General features: G+C 46.9%; 1 protein-coding gene across 6 annotated transcripts in view; it reads left to right on the top strand.

Moving 5' to 3' along the window:
• LOC103116344 (multidrug and toxin extrusion protein 1-like) overlaps window positions 1-17443 on the top strand; it is a 76438-nt gene that overhangs the window by 34232 nt on the left and 24763 nt on the right. For 3 of the 6 annotated variants that reach the window (XM_060203182.1, XM_060203183.1, XM_060203179.1), the window contains exons 2-12: window positions 4638-4739; window positions 5705-5773; window positions 7463-7611; window positions 8938-8980; window positions 9573-9617; window positions 10839-10936; window positions 11208-11305; window positions 11380-11514; window positions 11613-11680; window positions 13287-13395; window positions 13496-13571. In XM_060203182.1, coding sequence (XP_060059165.1) covers window positions 4653-4739; window positions 5705-5773; window positions 7463-7611; window positions 8938-8980; window positions 9573-9617; window positions 10839-10936; window positions 11208-11305; window positions 11380-11514; window positions 11613-11680; window positions 13287-13395; window positions 13496-13571 — 977 coding nt within the window. In that variant the 5' untranslated portion in view covers window positions 4638-4652. Of the gene's footprint in view, window positions 1-292; window positions 419-4637; window positions 4740-5704; window positions 5774-7462; window positions 7612-8937; window positions 8981-9572; window positions 9618-10838; window positions 10937-11207; window positions 11306-11379; window positions 11515-11612; window positions 11681-13286; window positions 13396-13495; window positions 13572-17443 lie in introns of those variants that run through there. The other 3 variants (XM_060203181.1, XM_016189613.2, XM_060203180.1) reach the window with 3 other exon arrangements.

Here is a 17443-nt window from a genome sequence, read left to right as displayed (position 1 = left end):
CCTTCAACCCAGAGATTTTTACTTTGGTGCCGTACTCCAATCATGTCAATTTTTATTTATTTATTAATTTTATTTTTATTTATTATTGCATAGAGACAGAGAGAAATTGAGATGGGAGAGGGAGATAGAGAAGGAGAGAGACACCTGCAGACCTGCTTTGCCACCTGTGAACTTTTCCCCCTGCAGGTGGGGACCAGAGGCTTGAACCTGGATCCTTGCACACTGTAATGTGAGCGCTTAACCAGTTGCACAACCACCTGGCCCCATGTCAATTTTTAAACATCCACCTTTACCCCCCCAGCTTTTCATGCCCCTTCTGTCTTACTTTGGCTTAGTTTTTACATTTCATTCTAGAAGCATTCTTTCTGCTGCCAGAGGCCCTATCAGAAATGAAAAGCACTCTTGGAAGACCACAGAGGTACTTCACTGGGTAGGGTGCCTGCATTGTCATAAGTATAACTGGTCCAAGCCCTGGCACTTCATGAGAGGTTCTATGACAATGGAGGAGGCTCTGGTGCTGTAGTGGCTCACCTTCTCGCTGTCTTTCTTTTCCTCTATCTGAATTAAAATGTGACCTAGAGCAGTTAAATTGCACATACACCAGACCCTGACTCCACCAAAACCAGACAACAAAAGCATTAGCTCCCTGGGGATCAGAATGCCATACTTGGTTTTCCATGGTAGTGAGTGCTGTGTCTGGGATAGCAGCAGTGCCTGCTGGGGATGGTGGTGGCATGTATGAAACAGCAAAGGGGAGGGCTAGAAGCTGTGTCATCTAGAGCCCTAGGAAATGGGGCCTTGCTCTGAACTCAGCCTGTAGGAGTCCACTTCCTTGGAAGAAATTGAGACACAGTACTGCCCCACTACACCAGCAGCAACTCTCCTCTAGAACCCCTCCACCTGCCCCCACCCTGGGTTTGCAGGGGATAAGCTTGTGGGTGGGCATAGGTAATTCTGAGAATCCTCACCACCTATTCCTTCTCTTGGGAGTGGCTGTCCGATGCACCTCTAGGGAACACTTAAGTCTTGGTCTAGCAGGTGGTAGGGCTGAGGGGTAATTTTTAATAAAACCAAAGAAGTAAGGTGGTGGGGGTGGCCAGTGGTACACACATTACTATGCCCAATGGCCTGGGTTCAAGCCCCTGCTCCCCACCTGCAGAGGAGAAGCTTCACAAGAGCTGGAATAGTACTGCATGTGTCTCTCTTTTTCTCTCCCTCTCTATCTCCCTCACCCTGTCCATTTCTCTCTGTCCTATAGAAAGAGAGAAAGAAAGGAAGGAAGAAAAGTAAAAGAAAAAATATCCACTGGGAGTGGTGGATTTGATATGCAGGCATCAAAGCTCAGTAATAACTCTGATGACAATAAAATAAGCAAATAAAAAAATTAATAGCTATAGTAGGTGTCTGCTGTACAACTTAAGCACTGTGGAGCTATTCTTAGTGGTTCTTGGAGCTGCGAGGGAGAATGAATGTCTCAATGTTCCAGAAGCTGATTTTGCCCTCTTAACAGTGACCTCATGGAATCAAAGGAGTTCCCTGAATGTTACTCTGCAGAACAGTGACCTTTCACCTTCCTGCTGGAAGTTGTCTTGCCTACTTTAGCACTTCTTGTCTGTGGAACATTCTTGTCAGTGAATGTTCTTGTTATCAAGGCTTTTCTTATGCCATCCTCACCAGCAATTTGGGAGAACAAGGGGGGGGGGCAATTCCAGAAGGAAACCTCTGAAAAGTGCAGAACAAAGACATGTGATTTGTGATATGAATATCTTAAAGGAAAATTAGGTGTAAAAAAAAATCTAGGAAGGGCTGTGAAATAGCTCACTTGGATAGTGTGCTGTTTTACTACATGTGCAACCCAGGTTTGATCCCAACCCTCACTGCATTGAAAGAAGCTCCAGTGCTGTGGTCTCTCACTTTGTTTACATCCAGAAAAGAAAAAGGAGGAGGAGGAAGAAGAGGAGGAGAAGGAGGAGGAGGAGGAGAAGTAAAAGAGAAGGAGGGGGAGGAGGAGAAGAAAAAAGAAGGGAAAGTTCACAAAAATGCAATTCTGATGGTGGTTTCAAACGAATTTTTTTGTTTTGTTTTTTAATATATAAGAAGTTTACCTGGAGTGGCACATTCCATCTGTAGAAACAGCTCCCTTTCCTTTTTCTTTTAAAGTTGTTTTATAGGAGAGAGGGGAATGAGGGAGAGATAGAGAGAGAGATATAGATAGATAGATAGATAGAGAGAGAGAGAGAGACATCAGAACACTACTTCATCATATGCAGAGCTGGTGTTGTATGCTTTACAGCAGAGTTCTGTTTGGTGATTAGTTTGTCTTAGTTTATGAATCGTTGTTCCTGAATAAAGAAATACAGCTTCCCTGTCCAGCCGTATGTCTCTGGTCGTCTCTGTTACCCGCCCGTGAAGCTAGCCCGCCCAGCAAGTGCTTCCGAATTTTAACAACAAATGGCGCCCACATGGACCTGACCTGCGCATCTCTCAGATAAGTAAAGACAATTTGGCTACCTATGCACTATGGCCTTCTCTTCTGCTTGTGAAGAGATCTCCAAAGGCCTCTGCTCTTTCTTCACGAGACTGTTTTGCTGTTTCTGGAACATTTATCTCTGGACCACTCTGTGGTTTCCACTTGCTCGGGCGAACTCAGAACAGCCAGCGAGAATAGCCAGCGGGTGGGAGGCGAGGCGCGGAGCTGCTGTTTCCACCTGGTTAAACAGCCAGCCAGCCGACTGCGCCCAGACAACCCCACGCACAGCGCCCGCAGCCCCGCAGCTCCGCAGCCCGCAGGAGGCTGACGCCAGCACACAAGAGCCCCAAGAGCCTGACGCCAGCACACAGGAGCCCGATGCCAGCACACAGGAGCCCGATGCCACCATGCGAGAGCCCGATGCCAACACGCTGGAGCCCGATGCCACCATGCAAGAGCCCGATGCCACCATGCAGGAGCCCAATGCCAGCACGCAGGCCAGCCCACAGAAGCCGGCTCTCCACCGCGTGGAGCAGGGCACTCAATGCGTGATCCCTCCACGCTGCTCGGCCACTGCGAGCAGGGCAGCAGACATGACAGGGCCATGGGGCAGGGCCGCGGCGGCCTATTATGGCCGCCACCCCTGGGCACCTCGGCCAGCGCCTTCTACAAAGATGGCCTGCCCACCCTCTTCCTATAAATTCTGGAACGATCCCAGACCTCCCGGACCCCCGGGCTCCCTGCCGAAACTGGGCACACGAGATCTCCAGCCGCCGGTCCGGTCTGAAGGCAGACAAGCTGGAGTACGCAGAGATTTGTACAGAGATCGCAACCTGCAATTCCTAGAAGTGAAGCTGCGCGGGAAGCCACCTCCGGATGGTGAACCCCCCCCCCCAACAACTAAGACAGTACATATCTAAATTCGTGTTTGAAATGACATGTCTTCGTAACAAAGGTTTCTCTCCTTGAGTATTAATGACCATGTTTATGTGTATGTTTAAAGTTTGGTAAACAATAACTTTAAGGCTAAATTCTTACTAGACAAAGTTAAATGAAAAAGGTTTTCAACGTAATTCTCATAAAGATAAAATTAACTTACATTTAAAGTCTGAGGTAAAAATTAGTTAACAGTCAATATATTTTAACTAAGTTGGTCTAAACAAAAGGTTAAATAGACTTGTTGATATGTAAAACTCTCGATTGCCTTCTCTATTAGAAATGGTAGATCGCACAATGGCTATGCTAATTATTCTCATGCCTGAGGTTTCCTTTCCTGACTCCATCTTGAATGGGTGTAACAAAAGGTTAAAAGACGTTGTTGCTATGTAAAAGTCTCAAATTCCTTCTCTATTAGAAATATGCTAATAACAAGTTTTGTTTCATAGTAAGTAAATTGCAGCCAGCTGCCTTTGGGACTCTAGGCCGTTCCCCACCCCCATGCAAATGCCCGTCGAGGCAAGTAGCCCCCCAGAGGCAAGAAATGTTTTTTTTTTTAAGCTGATAAAGTTTTGCCCACAGAGACAAGATAAGGCCCCCTCAGGCCTTCCCATGACAGCACACTGGTTCTTGTTACTTGCTTACATGTTTCTCCATGTTTGTGCCAGTTTCTTTTTTAAAAATGCCTGTACGATATAGGTTTCTGTTCACCTCACACCCTTGATACTGTAGTCATTTAGTTAAAAAGAAAAGGGGGAATTGTTGTATGCTTTACATTGGGTTCTAGTTCTCCCCCGCCAAGAGAATTAGATCAGTCCAGTTAGTTTTTGCGGGCCCGCTTGGCCTGCCCCTAGGAACCCCGAGAGAGGGTTCCAAAGTGGTAGAGGGCCAGAGTTCCAGAGTTGAAGAGTTCCAGAGTTCGAGAGTTGGAGAGGGTTCCAGAGTTGCAGAGAGAGAGTGCTTGCGCTGCCGCAGAGACAGCAGAGTTCTGTTTGGTGATTTGTTTGGTTTAGTTTATGAATCGTTGTTTCGTGAATAAAGAAATACAGCTTCCCTGCCCAGCCGTCTGTCTCTGGTCGTCTCTGTTACCCGCCTGTGAAGCTAGCCCGGCCAGCAAGAGCCTACGAAATTTTAACAACAGCTGGTGTTGAAATCTGGGGCCTCCAGGAGTGCACTCTACCTGTGGAGCCACCTGCTGGTCACAGGTGACTCCCTGTTTCCTGTCTCCCAGTTCCTGGCCCAGTTGATGGTGTTTCTGATCAGCTTCATAAGCTCGGTGTTCTGCGGCCACCTGGGGAAGCTGGAGCTGGATGCTGTCACTCTAGCCATTGCAGTGAGTATGGAACTTTCTAAGGCAGGGCTTTTTGAAAGCTGCATTGGATTCTTCTTACTGTTGTAACATGTCCCCAAACCTTGGTGTCTTAGAGCAACACAAAGGTATTGTCTTAGGAAGCTGAGAGTCCAAAGTGGGGTCCAAGGTGTTGGCAGGGCTTGTACCCAGACTTCCATCTGCAGATGTTATCAAATGTTACCTGGCTCCTGGGCCAAATAGTTGCAGAGATTCCCAAGTCCTGAGATTTAGGATAGGGACATCTTGGGGGAAGCTGTTGCTCTGGATATCCCATGAGCTATTCTGTAACTGGTGGAGTGTGGATGTTTGCTGTTGGTCTCATATCCCGGAGAAGGGAACAATGAAAGGAATTTGAAGCCTGACTCCTAAGCTCCACAAGGAGGTGCTGTGACCCGCCTCCTCTGTTCACCCCCATGACTGGTCCACTTTACTAATAATACACATCTGGAAATGGAACTGGGAGCTGAAGCCAGAGATTAGATGGAACCTCAAATCTCTGTATCCTAGATACATCCCCATCCCTCCCTCAGCCACTCAAACCAAATAGATATGCTGTTGGTCTCTGCCAGGAGTAGCTGGATGTGCCAAATATTTGGCTAGGTGATTCTCAGAAAATGGATCCTTGGCTTCAAGACTTGTTTCTGGTTTCCAGAATTTCCAGAACATTATAACATGCCAAGCCTGAGCTTGAGCAGGTGGATTTATCCAGACCTGTGGCTGTGCTTTATTCCCCTTGAGAAGGATTTATACTCTTCTAAAGTTGGGAAACAAATTGCCTGGGACAATAGAAAAGATTTTGGGTTTTCCTGCCCCCTCAAAATCTGTGTGTCTTTTAATGAAGCAGGCAAGGTAGCTGCATGCAGGGACTGGGCTGGGCTAGGAGTGCTCTGGTCAGTGGGGAAAGGCCTGCCTGTCTTTCCACTTAGGACTCTTTGTGTTCTGTCCAGGTGATCAATGTCACTGGTGTCTCTGTGGGGTTTGGCTTGTCCTCTGCTTGTGATACCCTCATCTCCCAGGTAAGTGGGGTCCAGGTGCCTATCATGGTGGCTCTGGGTGTCTCTACTTGAGTGTGGCTGTGACACTCCCCCCACCAACCAGAAGGGACGAGGAGGTCAGCTATGCAGAGGGAGGACTTGCCTCCGGCAGACCCACCACAGCTTTTCAGCTTCCTTTGAAATATGGCTTCTTGCAGGCTGGTGAGAGAGTTTTGAGATAGTGTTTTGACCAAACAGTGGAAGGCATTTTGTTAAAATGCAGGTGGGTTCTCCCCATTACTGTCACCCCAGTGGTTGGCTGGCAAATCCTTCAGGACAAAGCCTGGAGGTAGCAGTAGGAAATTCTCTGATGACAGATATAAGGGCTTTATTCTGTGGCTGGTTTCAAGTCACCCCAGGGGAGTCACTAGGCCTGGGACAAGGAACACAGAGCAAAGTTGGGCTTCTTCTGTAGGAGCCAGTTGGAGGTAGTTGCACCATAGCATTGCTAGCCCTCCCTAGGTCAGGGTTGGGGCCCAGGATTCTGCTTCACTTTTTGTTTTTAAAGACAGAGACAGTGAAGGTAGAGAGAAAGACACTATAGCACCAAAGCTTCCTTCAACACAACAGGGGTCAGGCTGGAACCTGGGCTTCACACATGGCAAAACAGCACACTATCCAAGAGAGATATTTTACCAGCCCCACATTGCTTTAAAAACTTTTTTTTTTACTTTAATGAAAGGCAGAGAGAGAGAACTAGATATCTTCTCAATTCTGATTTGTGGTGGTGCTGGGGATTGAATCTAGGAATTTTGGTGCCTCAGACATGAAAGTCTTTTTAAAAAATATTTTAAAATATAATATTGTATTTATTTATTTTTGATATAGAGAGACAAATTGAGAGGGAAGGGGGAGACAGAGTTGCAGAGAGACACTTGAGGCCAGGTGGTGGTGCACCTGGTTGAGCGCACATGTTACAATGCACAAGAACCCAGGTTCAAGCCCCTGGTCCTCACCTGTAGGGGGAAAGCTTCACAAGTGGTGAAGCAGTGCTACAGGTGTCTCTCTGTCTCTCACCCCATAACCTTCTTCCCCCTCAATTTCTGGCTGTCTCTATCCAATGAATACATAAAGATAATAATAAAAATTTTTTAAAAAGAGATACTTGTATCCTTTTTTTCTTTTTCTTTAATTTTTTATTATCTTTATTTATTTATTGGATAGAAGTAGCCAGAAATTGAGAGGAATGGGGGGTAGAGAAGGAGAGAGACAGAGAGACACCTGCGGCCCAGCTTCACCACTCACAAAGCTTTCCCCCTGCAGATGGGGACTGTGGGGTTTGAATCCGGGTCCTTGCGCATTGTAATGTGTGCTCAACCAGGTGTGTCACCACCCAACCCCGACACTTCTATCCCTGTTTCACTGCTTGTAAAGTGTTCCCCTTGCAGGTGGGTTTGAACTAGGGTCCCTAAAGAATATGGCAAGTCTGATGGCTCTGTGGCTAAATAGTCAAACAAGAGTAGCATGAGGTCTAGAGTTCAATTCCCAGCATTGCGTGTGCCAGAGTGCTGCTGTGGTTCTTACTAATATATCTCCCTCTCCCTCCAAAAAACAGGTGGTGGGGGATGTGTGTGGTGGTTTAGGAAGGCACCAAGTCTCTCCGGCCTGCCTCTGGGAGATATGACAGATTGGGGGAGTAGTGGGTGTGCCCCCTGCCCCCTGTACTTGCAGACCTATGGGAGCAGGAACTTGAAGCACGTGGGCGTGATCCTGCAGCGCGGAGTCCTCGTGCTGCTGCTTTGCTGTTTCCCCTGCTGGGCACTTTTCCTCAACACCCAGCACATCCTGCTGCTCTTTGGACAGGACCCGGATGTGTCTAGGTGAGGCACATGCATGCCAGGGTTGGGATGGCTGAGCTGAGCTTGAGTCCATCCTATGGGCTGAGCTCAGCTTTTACACACTTCAAGAGGGGTGGGGGAGCTCAGGGGCACAGGGTTTCCCCTGCTGACTCTCTCTGAGCCCCAGTGCTTTCCTTCCTGGCCTCTAGGACTTCCTTCAGCTGAGGGAGTTGTAGGGAAAGCAGCTTTGCCTGAAATCAGGTCTGTGCATCTCTTCCACACAGAATAGGAACTGTGATACTTGCCCATGGTTTCATGGTTCTTAGCTGTGATTGATATTTTACTCTTAAAAACTCACCTCTGCCAGGGAGATAGCATAGTGGTTCTGCAAAAAGACTTTCATGTCTGCGGCTCCAAAGTCCCAGGTTTAGTCCCCAGTACCACCATAAACTAGAACTGAGTGGTGCTCTGATTAAAACAAACGAACAACTTATCTTTGCCTGGATCTTTCCTTACCAGCATTCTGCTTTGATTTGAACCTTGTTCATTAACTATCAAAGCTGCCTCTAGATGATTCTATTGGGTTGTCAGAAAAATCATGACACATTTTTGCATAGAAAAATATGTCATGACTCCTGTCATTGGTTTGTTTGCTTGTATTTTTGCCAGCAGGGTTACTTCTGGGACTCTGCCCACACCACTCCTAGTGGCCAATTCTTTTTCTCTAGATAGGGAGTGAGGACCAGAGAGATAGACACAGAGAGGAAAAACACAGCAGAATTATTCAACTGCTAGTGAAACTTCCTCCTTTCAGGCACTTGTATGTGGTGGCCTGGGATTCCAACCCAGGTCCTTGTTCATAGTAAGGTATGTAGTCTACTGGGTGAGCTGCCAGCTCTTATGCCACCAAATTTGAGACCCTGCTGGCTTAGTTGATTAAAAATCTTTTAAAGTGCTTGTCCACAGCTAGTGACTGAAACCAGGGCATCTGGCAGTGCTGATCAGAGCATTTGGTGATCAGAGCTGGTACTGGGGTGTCAGAATTGGTATTGGGATGTCAAGAGTTAGTATTGAGGTATAGTTGCTGAAAAAAAAAAATCATGCTGCAAAATATCCTACCTCCCACTAGAGGGAATCATCCATCCCTGAGGCTGAAGTGCAATGTTCCTGTCTTAGACCTAAGACTTGGAAGCTCCTAGAGAGGTGATCTGGTAGTAAGACATTAAGCTCTATGCGTTAAGTTATGCACCAGCTGTCTCAATGCATGTGATTAGAATGAGTGAGAGAACCACCAGGTAGCTAGTTTATCCTGTCTCTCATTTCTTTGACCAAAGGCCTATATCACTTTCCCCCCTTTTCCTTCTCTAGGCTCACCCAGACCTATGTCACCATCTTCATTCCAGCTCTTCCGGTAAGTGTTCTTGAGACTTCTTGGCAGAAGAGAGCTGAGCTGTCCATGAGCTCATTGGACTGGCTCAGACCTATTTGATTCTGATTTGCGGCATTCATACCTGCAGGGAAATGCAGCTGTCTTAGGTTCAGAGAGATGTCAGCATCTACCCCTGGACTAACAACAGTGGTAAAGCTGACCCAGGGGGCACTACCCTGGTAGTGCCAGGGGGCCTCCAGACCCTTCAGATATATATATATATATATTCTAATCAGGGTTTTTGCTGGGGCTCAGTGCCTGTATGACTCCACTGCTCCCATTATTTTTTTTTATAGAAAATGAGAGACAGATAGAGAGGGAGAGAGAGGCAGGGGTCTATCACTTGTGAAGTTTCTCTCCTGCAGGTGGGGACTGGGGGCTTGAACCTGAGTCCTGTGCATGGTAACATGTGCACTATATGGGCAAGCTACCACCTGGCCCCCAGACTTAAAAAATGTGTATCAAAGGTAAAGACTTTTCCCACCCAAAGGTCTTGCTCTGGAAGGGCAGACTCTTTTGCTTGCTGAGTGTAAGCACAGTGAGCTGGCTGACTCCCCATTTTGTTCTCTTTCAGGCAACCTTCCTGTACACACTACAAGTCAAATATTTGCTCAACCAGGTAATACCCTCATTCCCTTTGCACTGGGGGATCAGGGTCTATAGGGGCTTACCCTCTTCTTTAGTTGTGGTGCCCTGAGAATAGGGGGGTTGGTAAGGGGGGCCCAGGGTGGAGCTGGCCTGCTGGGCTCAGGCGGAGTATGTTTTGTGAAGGGGTGTCAAGGGAAGGATGTGTTCTTTTTGGCTTTGGAAAATCTGTATCCAGTTCCCACTAAGAACTGTTGCTGTTGGCAAGACAGGGCCCAAGTGGTGGGGTTCTGGGGCTCAATGTGGACCCAGATCCTGGAAGGGGCTATGCAAGACTGCACAGAGCATGGCCCCTGGGGTGCTAGGCACCAGTTTTGTACCAGCCTGTCTGAAAGCCCTTCTAACCTCAGTGAGTCCTGAGAGCTCAGCTTATTACCCTGCCTCCTGGCTCCAGAATTCTTCAGCTGTGACTTTCAGCAATGACATGAACACCTGGGGACAGTAGTATCCTGGGCTCTGGGATGCTATTCCATTTTGACTTTTTTTTTTGTGGATAAAGCCAGGTGAATGAGACTTCATTCATCATTCTGTGTGTTGAGACTTAGGCAGGGACATTTGGTAACTACATAAAACTGGAGTAAAGGGAGATGGAGAGACAGCATAATGGTTCTGCAAAAGACTTTTATCCCTGAGGCTCTGAGGTCCCAGGTTCAATCCTCAGCACCATCATAAGCCAGAGCTGAGCTGGGCTCTGGTGTCTTTCTATCTCTCTTATTAAATAAAATATTTTCTAAAGAACTAGAGGAAACAGGGAGAACAAGGTATCTAATAACAGGGCAGTCATGTCCCTGATCTCTCAGCATTGGAATAAGATACCTGGAGTGTCCAAGTCTTTGTGCCTAGTAACATATGCACTCTACTCTCTGTGTTACTGATCAGTTCACTTTATACTTTCTCACCCCTGTGGGTTTTAGAACTTGTTTAGCCCAGTCCTCTCTCTCCTCCACTCATTGCTGCATCTCTCAGTGGCCAGGACTAAGTGTTTTATTCAGAGGGGAGGAAAGGGCTAGGTGGGGAGGCTGGAAGGGAGAGCTGGCCTGCACAGACACTCACAGGCAGGTTCTCTGGCTTGTTAGACTGCCTGCCATGTGGACAGAGTAGAACCTGTGTGTGTGTGTGTGTGTGTGTGTGTGTGTGTGTGTGTATGACTTCTGTCTCCCTAGGTCTCACCATGGCCTGAACTATGTGTTTTCAGGGAATCATACTACCCCAGATTGTAACTGGCATTGCAGCCAATTTCATCAATGCCCTCACCAACTACTTGCTTCTCCACCAGCTGCATCTTGGGGTGATGTGAGTTCAGTGAGCTTTGGGAACAGGGTCCTTTAGCAAGGGACTGACCAGAGTGGGGGAGGGTAGAAGTTGGTTCTTTCCCTGGTCATAGTGAGCACTGTGGCTCCTGTATGAGCCACTGGTAAGGATAGAGTAGAGTATTGCTACTTTGGGAAGGGGGTGACCTCGGGACATCACAGCACAGGACAGAGACATCAAGTCTGTGCCCTGTTTGATGGGGGAAGAATAGAGGACAGGCTCCTCCTCCACTCACAGGACCTGTCCTCCCCAGGGGCTCTGCACTGGCAAACACAGTCTCCCAGTTCTTCCTGGCCCTGCTCCTCTTTCTCTACATCATCTGGAGGAAGCTGCATCAAGCCACCTGGGGTGGTAAGCTGCCTCTGGTCCCCAGCTCAGGGGCAGGTGTGGTGTCCATTCTCACTCCACTCCAGCCCAGCATTAAGGTGTCTGTGTGCTCACTGCAGGCTGGACCCTCGAGTGCCTACAGGACTGGGCATCCTTCCTCCAACTAGCCATTCCCAGCATGCTCATGCTATGCATTGAGTGGTGGGCCTATGAGATCGGCAGCTTCCTCAGTGGTTAGTGTGGGGACAGGTGGCATCCATGGCTGGAATTTGGGGCTGATCTCTCTGAAGGCACAAGGCCAGCCTTCTCTCTCTCTCTCTTTCTCCCCTAGGAATCCTTGGCATGGTGGAACTGGGTGCCCAGTCTGCCGTGTATGAGCTGGCTGTCATCATGTACATGGTAAGAGTCTTGGAGCCGACTGGGTGGGGTTATGGGGTGGGGGTGGGATTCTTCAAAGAGCACTCAGTGGGATCAGGCTGTGGTACCACCAGTAGAGCACACAGGTGGCCATGCTCAAGGACATGGGTTCAAGCCCCCAGTCCCCACCTATAGCTGGGGGGGGGGGTGTTTTATGAGTGGTGGAGCAGGGCTTCAGATGCCTCTCCTCTACCTCTTTCTCTGCCTCTGTTTTTTTTGTCTTTCACTCTCTATCAAAAAGAAAAAGAGATGGGGAGATAGCATAATGGTTATGCAAAAGGACTTTCCTGCGTGAGGCTCTAAAGTCCCAGGTTCAATCCCCAGCATCACGATAAGCCAAGCTGAATATTGCTCTGGTAAAAACAAAAAATGGCTACTAGGAACAGTGGAGCAGTATAGGTCCTACACCCCATCCAAAAAATAAACAAAATAAAAAGTCCTCAGAAGCAGAGGCATCCACAACATTAATAATTTCATGAAACTAGGGGTGGGTAAAGTAGCTCACAGAATAGGCCCCCTGCCTTGCATAGCCCAGGTTCAAATCCCAGCACCACTTGGAGGTTCTGTGCTATGGTCTCTCTCCTTTTTCTTGCTGTCTCTCTATATGAATTTTAAAAAATCCAATGAAATCACACAAATAACATATGATTGAGACCCTTTCTCTGCAAACTAAATACATTAAATAAAAATACATAATTTGGGAGTCTGGCGGTAGTGCAGTGGGTTAAGTGCATGTGGCGCAAAGTACAGGCGGTGAAGCAGGTCTGCAGGAGTATATCTTTCTCTCCCCCTCTCTCTCTTCCCCTCCTCTGTCCATTTCTCTCTGTCCTATCCAACAACGAATGACATCAACAACAACAATAATAACTACAACAACAATAAAAACAACAAGGGCAACAAAAAGGAAATAAATATTTTAAAAAAGCAAAAAAAAAAAATTATAAAAAAAAGTGAAATGCCATGTTCCCCAGGTTTGTATAGGCTTCTCCCAGATGGGAAGATGGCATTTCACTTTCACAAATTATGTATTTTTTAACTTGTTTTATTTATTTATTCCCTTTTGTTGCCCTTGTTGTTATAGCCTTGTTGTAGCTACTATTGTTGTTGTTGATGTCTGTGAGCTCTGATGAGTTTCCCACACTTACCAAAGATGGAGAACTATATCCAGTGACCACAGCATGGGTGCCTTGGGGCAGGTAGGGTGCACATAAGGGCGAAGGTGCTTGGTGCCTGGTCAAGACATAGCTCCTTGGATTGTTACTGGACTTCAGCCTCTCTTGGCTTTAAGGCTTCTTGCAGGTAGCTTGGCCATGCCAAGATTAGCCGTCTTTCTATTCCTCTGCGTGTGGTGTTCCCGGTACAGGGGAGGAGGGGAGGGTAGTGGCTATGCACCCCAGCCCCTGCTGGAGGCTCAACACAAAAATGCCAAGTGAGAAGAGAGCACAACCTCGAAGCCTTCTCATCCAGCTAGGAGAGGGACAGCTATAGAGGAATCCTTATAACTCTGCCATCCTTGCCCAGGTTCCTGTTCACTGGGGCAGGTGCTGAAACTGGGCCTGAGCCTCTAAAGGCCTCTTTCTTATTGCAGATCCCAACTGGCTTCAGCGTGGCTGCCAGTGTCCGGGTGGGCAATGCACTGGGTGCTGGCAACACAGAGCAGGCCAGGAGGTCCTCGACTGTTGCGCTGCTAGTCACAGGTGACTAGACCCCTTAGATGGTGACAGTATTTGGACTTGCCCTGCCCCACTTCCCTGCCTCCTGGGTCACTGACCCATCTTTCTGCTGTTTTGCCCCCAGAGGTCTTCGCTGTCACCTTATGTGTCCTGATGCTGAGCTGTAAGGAGCTGGTGGGCTACATTTTTACCACTGACCGGTGAGTGTGGTGTTTTTACCAGTGAGTACTGAAGTTGTGCTGAAAATGAGGTATCACTGGAGAATAAACAGCTGGGCAGAGGCTTTTGTGATGGGATTCTTGGGCTGGTACATCCTGGAGACTATTGGAGAAAATGGCTGTTCCACCAAAGTTCCTAGGAGGAAATCACTGGGGGTAAGGTCTAGTTTATAATCTGGAATTCCAGAGTGACGGGTCTCTTCACCCAGTAGAGTACAAGCTTGGCCATGAGTGAGGCCCTGGGTTCAAGTCCTGGAAACACATGGGCATATTATTGGTGGCACTGATCAGGTTGGTGAAATAGCTGCTTTGCCAAAAGTGCAATTCAGATTTAGGCCTAGCCCCTACTACATTGGTGGAAGCTGATGCTGTCGTTTCTTTCACTTTGTATCTTAAGAAAAATAAGAAAGAAAGAGATAAATAGAGAAGAACAGAAAGAAGGAAGAGACGCAATTTTTTTTCCAAAAGGGATGAGCTTTATCAGCAGCATTCTCTGGGCTGCTGGTGGATCATGGTGGAAGTTTGTTCTGAGTCATTCCACTTCTGGATGCCATGTAGAGCAGGGAAAGGATGAAATGCAGAAGGCCCACAAACCATGTCTATGATGGAATGACGGGACATACAACATTCACAAAAATCACATCATTTTCAGTACATCTGGTTAGAATGTACTGAAACGGGCCCTTGGCGCAGATGTCCTAGCAGTATCACAGAAACCTCAGCTATGCAGAAAGGAGAAAGCCTCTCTCTGCAGAGTGACAAAGGGGAAGACACTGAAAAACAGTTTTTTTTTTTTAAAGTGCAAGAGATTAGTTTGTACAACTTTGCCAAGTAAATAATAGCCCATGGGAGGAATAAAGAATTTCTAGAATAACTGATAAAAACTTACCTTGGAAGCCACATGTCTCACTAAGCTGATTTTCTTAGAAGAAGCATAAGCTATACCTTAAAATTTGAAAAGCAGCTGATCCTAGACGATCCCAAAGGAGAAAGTTCTGAAAGACTGAAAATGTATACCTGTCATCTGAATTGATCCTGAGTGTAGAAAAAGGAAAATTCCTGAATTCCGTTTATGAAGCATATGTAACTTCAGCACCAACAGCTGACAAGTTTGCACATTATGAAAGGAAAAAAAGGGGGCCAGGCATTAGTGCACCAGGTTAAGTGCACATAGTGCAAAGTACAGGGTTCCCAGTTCGAGTCCCCAGCTTCCTACCTGCAGGGGGAGGGTCGCTTCACAAGCGGTGAAGCAGGTCTGCAGGTGTCAATCTTTCTCTCCCCCTCTCTGTCTTCCCCTTCTCTCTTAATTTCTCTCTGTCCAATCCAACAACAACAACAATGGAAAAAAGATGGCCACCAGGAGCAGTGGATTCGTAGTGTAGGGACCATGCCCCAGAGATAACCCTAGAGGCAAAAAAAAAAAGGAAGAAAGAAAAGATATTTTATTTATATTTATATTTATTTATTTATATTTATATTTATAGATATTTTATTGTTGTTGTTATTGCCACCAGGGTTATAGCTGGGACTTGGTGTCTGCAGGATACTCCACCATTTCCAGCAGCCAGTCCCCTTTTTTATTTGGTGTAGTGGGAGAGTGAGGGAGTGAGAGAGGGAGAGAAGGAGAGACACCTGCAATACTGCTTCACTACTCATGAAGCTTTCCCCCCACAGGTGGAGATCAGTGGGCTTAGACCCAGCTACATGTGCATGGTAACGTTTGTACTCTACCAGTTCCCCAATCTTACTTCTTAATAATTATTTTAAAGTCCTAAATATATATTAGCAGAATTCAACTAAATATAACTTTAAAATAGTATATGGTGATGGAATATTGAAGTGAATGTAGTTTATTATGTGTCAGAGTCAGGGCACAGAACATCATATAGAGACTACCATCATGTGAAATAATAAAGTTGAGAAGGAAAAAATAATATGCATTTGTAGGACCAGGCAGTGGTGCACTGGCAGAATGCCAGGTCTGAGCATTACTGTGCTCAAGGATCCAGGTTCAAGCCCCTGGTTCTACCTGGAGGGGGAAGCTTCATGAAAGGTGGAGCAATGTTGTGTCTTTCTCTATCTCCCCCTCCCTCTCAACTTGTCTTTATTTCTATAAAAAAGATAAAAAGAGGACTAGGGTAGTGTGCTGCATTGCCATGTGCCCAACCAAGGCTCAAGCCTGGTCCCCACTTCATTGGAGGAAGCTTCAGTGCTGTGGTCTCTTCTCCCTTTCTCTGTCTGCCACAGTTTCTCTGTCTCTATCTAAAAAAATGAAAGTAAGAAGAACAAAACAAAAAAGGGAGAGCACTTAATCCTAGCTATAACTCTGGTGGCAAAAATAAGGTGGGGGGGATAGACATTTGTACTTCCTTATACTTTTTTTTTTTTTTACTATTATTGGTGATTTAATAATGATAGACAAGATTGCAGGATAAGAGGGAGACAATTCCACACAATTGTTACTGCATCTTAACATCTTTTGATTTGTAGGGGCTGGAGAGGAAAGTTAACTGGAGAGGAAAGTTAACTGGAGAGGAGAGGATATGAGAGTATTTCTTTCACTGAAGAAGAGAACTTTTATTTATTTATTCCCTTTTGTTGCCCTTATTGTTTTGTTATAGTTATTATTGTTGTTATTGATATCATCGTTGTTGGATAGGACAGAGAGAAATGGAGAGGGGAGGGGGAAGACAGAGAGGGGGAGAGAAAGACAGACACCTGCAGACTTGCTTCACCGCCTGTGAAGCTACTCCCCTGCGGGTGGGGAGCTGGGGGCTGGGACCAGGATCCTTAGGTTGGTCCTTGCGCTTTGCGCCACTTGTGCTTAACCCGCTGCACTACCGCCCGACTCCCTTCCTTATACTTTTATGAGGTCCCTCTCACTACTTTTCAATCACTAATCACGTTTGCCTGGATTGACTTGTATCTAAGTAATGTACTTAAGAGTTCACAGTTGTGAAAAATTAACAGTTGTTTCAATGTTATCTCAATCCCTGAGGTGAAGCACAGTGGCTGTTAAACCTTCTTAAGTGGATTTGTCTTCCCTGTAGGCTACGGGAGCCTAAGGGTTTTTTTTTTTTTTTTTTTTTTAACTATGAATAGATGTTTTTAGCTTTATCACTCACTGGTGACCAAGAGATAAAACAGGGTGAGGGATAGGTAGCACAGTTCTTCTTCCGTAGCCAGTCAACAGCGTCAGGTTGAGCCTGATGTAAAGTTTTGAGACCTCCTTTGAATCTGGAGAGGTGGCAGTCGTTGACTATGTGGGTCATAGTCTGTCTGTAGCCGCAGGGGCAGTTCGGGTCGTCTCTGGCTCCCCAGCGATGGAACATAGTGGCGCACCGGCCATGGCCTGTTCGATAGCGATTGAGGAGGGCCCAATCATAACGTGCAAGGTCAAAGCCGGGTTGATGCTTGCAGGGGTCTGTGATGAGGTGTTTGTTCTTTACCTCAGCTGACTGCCAACTCTGTTTCCAAGAGTCTGGAACAGAGAAGTTCAGTGTAGGCGTAGGGGACCAGATTGGATGACGAGACGTCAAGCGCTGGACAGGGTGGGCGAAGATATCCGCGTATATTGGCAGGTCCGGTCGAGCGTAGACATGGGAAATGAACTTAGATGATGCTGCATCCCGACGAATATCTGACGGGGCGATGTTGCTAAGAACTGGCAGCCATGGAACCGGGGTGGAACGGATGGTTCCAGAAATTATCCTCATGGAGGAATATAATTTGGAATCGACCAAGTGGACATGGGGGCTACGGAACCATACTGGGGCACAGTATTCTGCAGTGGAATAGCATAATGCCAGAGATGATGATCGTAGTGTGGAAGCGCTTGCGCCCCATGAGGAGCT

This window comes from Erinaceus europaeus, chromosome 12, assembly GCF_950295315.1.
Source record: "Erinaceus europaeus chromosome 12, mEriEur2.1, whole genome shotgun sequence".
Lineage (NCBI taxonomy): Eukaryota > Metazoa > Chordata > Mammalia > Eulipotyphla > Erinaceidae > Erinaceus > Erinaceus europaeus.
The sequence above is the reverse complement of the archived record's forward strand: the minus strand, read 5'-3'. Positions and strand labels throughout refer to the sequence as shown.